Source organism: Malaya genurostris, chromosome 2 (genome assembly GCF_030247185.1).
Source record: "Malaya genurostris strain Urasoe2022 chromosome 2, Malgen_1.1, whole genome shotgun sequence".
Taxonomy (NCBI): Eukaryota; Metazoa; Arthropoda; class Insecta; order Diptera; family Culicidae; genus Malaya; species Malaya genurostris.
The window spans coordinates 86591009-86599306 of record NC_080571.1 but is presented as its reverse complement, the minus strand read 5'-3'; the positions used below and the strand labels follow the sequence as shown (position 1 = coordinate 86599306).

At 45.0% G+C, this 8298-nt stretch overlaps 2 protein-coding genes across 2 annotated transcripts; both read left to right on the top strand.

Annotated features, from left to right (window-relative positions):
- Window positions 1-1624: 1624 nt before the first annotated feature.
- On the top strand, window positions 1625-2941 carry LOC131428679 (uncharacterized). Its single transcript, XM_058592723.1, has one exon. The coding sequence runs from the start codon at window positions 1625-1627 to the stop codon at window positions 2939-2941; it is 1317 nt and encodes a 438-aa protein (XP_058448706.1).
- An 89-nt stretch (window positions 2942-3030) lies between these two features.
- LOC131428678 (uncharacterized) lies at window positions 3031-7563 on the top strand. The gene has a single exon (XM_058592722.1). The coding sequence runs from the start codon at window positions 3031-3033 to the stop codon at window positions 7561-7563; it is 4533 nt and encodes a 1510-aa protein (XP_058448705.1).
- Window positions 7564-8298: the final 735 nt, after the last annotated feature.

Below are 8298 nucleotides of genomic sequence, written 5' to 3'. Positions count from 1 at the left end.
CAGAAAGTATGGACGCACTTTGATTTCGCTATAAATAATTCCCAAAATGTTGGATATTCAAATTTTATTAGATATACTGATAATATTAGACTACAACAACAGAATATTATTCTCAACATTTGCTACTTATCCATTGTAGACTAGCTGGCGCACCTTCTTGCGAACGTTCCTCATTAAATTCCGTACAGACTTGTTGGCGACAAGTTTTGACACTTTTTTCCAATCTTTTTCGAACTGTTGAATGGTTTCGGCTGCTGAGACATGTATCATAAGAAATGCCTTCGTTAATGCCCGAAATTCCTCAATTGGTCGAAGTTGTGAGCAATTTGGTGGATTCATGTCTTTTGGGACGAAAGTGACATTTTTGGTAGTATACCATTCTACCGTTGATTTCGAGTAGTGACAAGAAGCAAGATCTGGCCAGAAGACAACAGGATCCTTGTGGCTTCGAATCATGGGTAGAAGTCGTTTTTGTAAACATTCCTTGATGTATATTTCGCTGTTCATTGAAGCAGTGGTGATGAAGGGTTTCGAAATCTTCTCGGACTGGTTTAACACTTGCCCTTCTCGCACCGTATAATATTGTGGTTCCGGCAAGGATTTGTAATCGAGTTTCACGTAGGTTTCGTCGTTCATGATTATGTAGTTCAAATTTCCAGCAAGAATCGTATTGTACAGCTTTCGAACCCTCGGCCTGATCGATGCTTCTTGTTTCGGACTACGTTTTGGATGTTTCTGCTTCTTATAGGTTCGAAGATTCAAACGTTCTTTAGCACGAAGAACATTTGACTTCGAAGTGCCCACTTTTTTGCCCACATCAAGAACTGTAACCTCCTTCTTTTGCTCGAACGCCTTCAGTATACGTTTATCCAACTGAGGGTTAGCAGGACCTTTTTTTCGACCCGTTTTCGGTTTATCCTCAAAGGCGTTATCCTCACCGAACTTCCTGATTGCATTTCTCACGGCTCTTTCACTTGCTCCTTCCATTTTTGCTATCTTTCTCAGTGACAGTCCGGGTTCTGTGCACCATTTGTACCCAATTTATCGATGTTGTTCTGCTGAAAGTCCACGCATTTCGAAAGAAACTAATGAAAACGAATAAACAACTGCACAAGTGATTAGAGAAGAGTGTAAACAACAGGACGCAGCCAGAAAAATTGACAGCTTCTGAACCATTGAAAAATAGCAGCGGTTTTTCATTGCGTCCATACTTTCTGGGACAGTCTTTATGAGGTTATCATTACACCACTAGGTGGATTAAATAAGTTTTTTTTATTATTTCTTAAGTTCTATCCACGTGGCATAATTTTTGCGAAAAGGTAAGTGTTCGGCATATTCTTTCAGTGTTTCAATTATATGTTTTGATTCAGTATTAGTCCCAAGACAAAAATAAACATCGCAGTTCGTATCGAACACTCGGCGCGTTCGGTCCGTTTTTTCAGTCTTTCGCTCTTTCCTTGTGTGCGTGATAGCATCTCGAGCAGGTAGAAAAGCGACAACTTGATTTGTCTCTATAATTTTCAACTCGATCTGTAAACCTTTGTGGATAGTGCGTCTTTCTCGAAACAAACATCGCGTAAAGCTCAGTGTCAGAGCACCCGCAAGAACGGTCTCACTCGAGACCATGGGGCGCCATCCCGATCCCCCAGATGGAAGCGTTTTACCAACCTCCAGCCACACCCTTCCCCCGTACCTGAATACCGGCGACACAATAGATAAGCAGACGCTACTAATGAAAGCAACCAACGACATAGGAGAACAGTGCTTGCCGAGCAACCCATTTATAATTCACCAATCGGTTGAAGCGGTGCTTGGAACCGACCCGACAAAGGTTATCACGGCATCTAAAGAAGCCGGTGGCACGCGAAATGTTCTACGTACAACCTCTAAAAAAGTGTACAATGCGTTGATTGCCATGAAAACACTCATCAACGGACAAGCCATTGAGGTTATACCTCACCCGACTCTTAATATAGTACAGGGAATTATTTTTTATATCGACACCAAAAATTTAAGTAGTGAAGAATTGGTTAGAAAATTGAACAGCCAAAATGTTGTTGCAGTACGGAGAATAACCAACACGGTGGACGGTAATCAAAGAAACACACCTCTAGCTATTCTATCATTCTTAGGCTCCTATTTGCCGGAACACATTTATATAGGTCTGATAAGAACCGCTGTTCGACAGTATTACCCATACCCCCTCTTATGCTACAACTGTGGTAAATTTGGGCACGGTAGCCGCTCCTGCTCCCAGCCACCAGCCTGCCTAAACTGTAGCGGCACTCACACATCAAACAAAGAAAACCCCTGTAACGCACCCAGCAAATGTGGGAATTGTAGTGGCAATCACCCAACACGTTACCGCAAATGCCCAGCTTATATGAAAGAAGAAGAAATAATCAAACTGAAAGTCACCAAGAATATATCTTTTTCGGAAGCAAGAGCCTTTTTCAAAAATAACACGAGCGAGCCTAGCTATGCTGATACCGTCAAAAATCGCCTCGACTCGAATAGAGATGAAAAAGATCGCACAATAAACCTCCTACGAGAAGAAATCACCAAACTCCGCGAATACCAAAAAGCTGATAAAGAAAAGGACACCCTGATACAACAACTGAAGACGCAACTTGCTGAAGCAAAATCACAACACCTCGAAGTACTCAGTGAAATGATAGCGCTACGCAAAGCCTTCACTTCCCTATCGAAACAAAACATACATACCGACACCCTCAAGAAAAACACACGGATTGATTCAGTACCACTAACCAACAAACAACCAACTGAAGTGAGCCCAAAAAACAACACGCAGATAGCATCTAACCAAGCAACAATCGAAAGCATGCAACACCAAACTCGCAATAGTAAAAAAAAAAATAAGCAACCTGGCAGCAGAACCGACCGTCCAGACAATCGCGCAGTAAAACAAGATCTGTTATGATGACCCGACCCATCTCAGTAGGACCCATAGGCACACTAGAGCAACGAACTGGTGAACAAGAATATACTCCACTAGACGTCTCAGACTAAATGGAACCTAACAAGACCACAAGCAAAACAAACCAGCCCTCACCCGGAATTGCTTATGACAACGAAACCTACATGGAAACCCTGCTTAGTCACACAACATTCGACCACGAGACACCATCTAACCCCACACCCTCGCCGGCCCCGACCGGGGAAGTGCCGGAGTTTTCCGATGCACCCCCGGCGGCTGTCGGCGTAGGGTCCCTGGGTTGTACCCAGGCGAGTATCACAACAGCTAACTTTGATCAAACACACACTTTCCCTATCAATTTTCCGTCAGGCCAGTGGAAAAACACCAACCTACCGATGTCGGAATGTGAGATTTTCTCTGCTACCTCGTCGACCGCCGAGACAGCTGCAGACATAGGCACTCGTCATCAAATCACTACGATATGCCACCGAAATTCGACCTCGAATCCTATAGACAAAACGACAGATCACCAACGCCAAACAACACCCGTCGTTAATCGGGCATCTCCTAGATACCCTCTGACGCGAGGGCTCGAGGGAGAAAATCGCACAGCTAACACGATACTACATCAAGCTCTGGCACCTCTGCCCAACCGCAATTTAAGCCCTGTTCCAGGCTGCTCCTGGCATTCAACAACGTCTGAAATTATCAATGACTTGACCAATCACGCTGGTGCCGGAAAACCGGGTACCCCCTGCCTGCCAAATTGGACATCACCGGACCGAAATCCGACTAATAAATACCGCTCTTATAATCACCTAATGGCAACTGACGTGCCGGAGAGGCAGATACCCTTAACGGACTATATTACTACAGCGGGCCCCTCGCTATCCCCTCAACCAACCACGCTTGGTCGAGAGGCTCTAGGAGGGTTGTCCGCTAGACCCAGCGAGTTGAGTAACAGTAATAGCCCTCCTCGGAGCAACAGATCAACCACCCACAGCTCAAACCCTCGGGAAAAAAACTGCATACTGGCTTTGCAATGGAATACAAACGGACTCAGAACAAACATCGGTGACCTCCAACAAACAATCGCCTGCCTCGCTCCAATTTGCCTTGCTATCCAAGAGACACATATCAAAGACAATACGAATCCTTCCTCCTGGTTCGGGTACCGTTACCTCTGGAAGATGACCAGAGGAGCTAACATCTACCAAACTGTCGCACTAGCAATCAGAGCCGATATGATAATAGGACAAATCCACCTCAACACCGACTTGTTAGCAATAGCCTCCCAAATTACATACCCGATAAAATGCACAGTAGTCTCAATATATGTACCCCAGGATGTCAGTGACTTTGGAGACAAACTGACCAACCTTATTGATCAACTGCCAAAACCATTTCTAATTATGGGAGATTTTAACGCTCACCATTTCTCTTGGGGCTCCAAAAGATGCTGCCCTCGTGGAAAAGCAATTGTTGAAGTGGTCGAAAAGAGCAATGCAATCATTCTGAATGACGGGATCCCCACGTTCCTCCGAGCTCAGTCCACGTCTGCAATAGACCTGACAATATGTTCGCACTCCATCGCTGGTTCCTGTGGATGGTCAACACACCAAGACAAAGGAAATAGTGACCATTTTCTCATCTCAATATCCTACAACTGCGTCCCTCCCTCCACGACCCGACGAAGACGTTGGATATATGATCGAGCCGATTGGACCGCCTATGAAAATGACCTGGAAGACATTTTAGACAGAAACCTGAGCTACTCACCCGAAGCTTTATCTGAAATTGTAGTACAGGTCGCAAAATCTCACATTCCAAGAACTAGCGGATCCCCACCGCATCGGGCAGTTCACTGGTGGAACCCAAAAGTGGAATCGATTATCAAGGCCCGCCGAACTGCACTTCGCCTATTGAGAAGCACCAGTACTGACCACCCAGCCTGGGAGGAACGATCGCTTACGTATCGCAAGCTAAGAAACCAAGCAAGAAAAGTCATTCTAAACGCCAAAGCTGCAAGCTGGGCTAACTTCCTTGACGGTATCAGTCCGGACTCGTCGACACAGGAGATTTGGAGAAGAGTCAATGCTCTCAGTGGAAAAAGACGACAAACCGGATACTCCATCAGTATCAATGGGACCACAAGTCTGGCACCCCTCGAAATTGCCAACGAAATAGGATCCTACTTTCAACATCTCTCGGCGAATGAATCCATGCCAGCGCCTTTCATCCTAAAAAAACCATCATTGGAGGCACACCCAACAAAATTCTTACCGGACTCCAGTCAACCATATAACCGACCTTTCTCAACCATAGAACTAGCTACCGCCCTCGGAGCCTCACGAGGAAAATCGGCCGGTCCCGATGATGTTGGATACCCTATGCTTCACCACCTACCGCCAGTGGGCAAAAGAGCACTTCTAGACAGCTTCAACAGAGTCTGGGAGGGTGGCCCCTTCCCGGACGCCTGGCGTGGCGTACTTGTTATTCCCATTCCAAAGACGAGTCAAAGAACTGGTGAACCAAGCAACTTCCGCCCGATCAGCTTAATGTCATGCATCGCAAAGACGATGGAACGGCTTGTTAACCGTCGCCTAATAACAATACTGGAAAATGATAACCTTCTAGATAACCGACAATTTGCATTCAGGAAAGGACTTGGCTCCGGAATCTATCTGGGCTGTCTAGGCGAGACTCTCAACGAAGCCCTGTCAGAGGGTTTGCATGCGGATCTTGCCATATTGGATATTGCAAAAGCCTACAATACTATCTGGCGGGAAGGCGTGCTATGCCAACTACTTCGATGGGGCATCCGCGGCAACCTTGGCCGCTTCATTCAGGAATTTATCAGTAAACGACATTTCAATGTCTGCATCGGAGGCACCAAATCTCGCTCCTTTTCCGAAGATAACGGTGTCCCGCAAGGCTCAGTCTTGTCAGTGACATGGTTTCTGATCAGTATGAACTCACTTTTTGCCTCCCTACCGAAGGGAGTATATGTGTTTGTCTACGCTGACGACATAGTCTTGGTAGCCACAGGTAAAACGGCCGGACGTACAAGAATCAAACTGCAGGCAGCGGTTAATGCCGTCGGCCGCTGGGCTGAGTCTGTCGGGTTCAACATATCAGCCACAAAATGCTCAATTGCACACTGCTGTAATTCTTTCCACAACGTGTCACGCCGACCAGTAAAACTGTCAGGCACTATCATCCCATTCCAAAAGGAACCGAAGGTCCTTGGTGTTGTAATAGACCGTAAGCTAACATTCCTATCCCATTTTAGAAAAATTAAAGCAGACTGCGAAAGCCGAAAGCGGTTAGTCCTAACCATTAGCACTCGCCACCCGAAATTCAACAGAAAGACAGCGCTGAACATAAGCCAGGCACTAATTCACAGTAAAATATTTTACGGATTAGAAATAACAAGTAGAAACTGGGAAGGCTTAGTGAATACCCTCGCACCTCTCTACCATGTGACAGTCAGAGAAGCTGCCAACCTACTGCCCAGTACCCCCGCAAATGCAGCCTGCGTTGAGGCTGGTATCCTCCCACTCCGATGGACCGCAGCTGTAAAAACCATGAAATGTGCACTTAGATTTCTCGAAAAAACAACCGGCAACGAGTGCGCCCTTCTTGAAACAGCCAAAAATCTACACCTCACATTTGCAATTACGCCTCTCCCGGAAATAGCTAGACTACTCAAAGTTAGCAGTAGAGACTGGTGCGAAAATGGACCAAATATAGACATCAGCCTCTCTATTACCATAAAATCAGGCGCGCCCCAGAGCGTAGCGAGAGCCCATTTCAATAAACTGGTCTATCACAAATACCCTAACCACGTAAAAATCTACACAGACGGTTCGAAACTAAATGGTGATGTTGGAATAGGGGTAAGCGGAATAGGAGCTGGTTTGACACGGCGTCTGCCCTCGGCTTGCTCAATTTTTTCAGCTGAAGCAGCTGCAATCGACCTGGCCATCTCAAAAAAACCTCCGGACATCCCAACTGTGATATTCTCCGATTCACTCTCCGTTTTAACAGCACTAATAGCCGGAAACACTATGCACCCAACCATTCAAAAAATCGAAGAATCATGTTACTCTCTATTAACATTATGCTGGGTCCCGGCCCACTGCGGAATCCCTGGAAACGAGGATGCTGACCGGCTCGCATCACTCGGTCGACGCTCCCGACTCATGAGAAACCGAGAGATCCCTTCAACTGACATATGTAAGGATTTCCAAAACAATATACGTGACCACTTCAACTCCTACTGGTTAGGAACTCAAGGTCACCTTCAAAAGATTAAAGGAACTCTGGAAAAATGGAACGACCGAGGAAGCAGAGTCGAACAAAAAGCACTATCTCGCCTCAGGGTAGGACATACGAAAATTACACATGCTCACACCATCACTCAAGTAGACCCACCAACATGTGCCAGTTGCAACACCAGACTCAATGTTGAACACCTCTTAGTCAACTGTCGGAAATTTGAAGCACTCCGCCACCAGTACGACTTTCCGTCTTCCATTCGGGACATCCTCTCAAATGATCCCGGCCGAGAGGAGGTGCTATTACGTTTCCTGCGAGACGCCAAGATACTTGACGCCCTCTAGAACAGTGAAAATCAGTAAACAACTGAACCAAACAACGAAGAACAAGATGACTAATCGTAACCCGTAACCATGGACCGAATCAACTCTCACCCGGAACGTGAATTTTTTTTTTGTCTATTCTCTAAGAACTTGAAATGTACACATCGTTTTCCCCCCGTTCCCTCAGGGCTGAATGACCCTAGTGGTTAAAGGCCAAATAAATAAATAAATAAATAAATAAATAAAAAATAAACATTTTCAGAACCATCGGATGAAGATTACTAAAATTGCTGAAAACGAACCTCTAAAATAATTTCCCTAAATCACGGCCTGTAAAAAAAGCTCAATTCGTTTTCAAACAATTATGAGTGTTTCAACTTCAATATTTCCGAATTTCATCAGGATTTTACCGGTGGTTCTCAACTCAAATACTTTTTTAAAACAGTAAAAAATCTCGTTCTTCGAAAACCGGTCGCAGAAATTTACCGTTCAATCAAATGTCAAATCTGTCTAAATAACTAAAGTTGCGCATTATGTTCAGCTTTCAAACGGTATCTTGCATTCTTTGATATGTTTATTGTATAAAATATTTCAGAAAAAAAAACAGAACCCGGTTCACAACCCAGCCCTCTCCCCTACATATTTAGGCAACCATACCTTACTTAACGAAGAACATTTTTGGTCGTTCCATCTTGAAAACGACGAAATAAATTTTCGAAACGTTGACTAGCAGAACAAAATTATTATATAGCAAAA

What these genes read in the sequence shown, in the direction of transcription:
- LOC131428679 (XM_058592723.1), top strand. Translation starts at nt 1,625, where the DNA reads ATGGGGCGCCATCCCGATCCCCCAGATGGAAGCGTTTTACCAACCTCC.
- LOC131428678 (XM_058592722.1), top strand. Translation starts at nt 3,031, where the DNA reads ATGGAACCTAACAAGACCACAAGCAAAACAAACCAGCCCTCACCCGGA.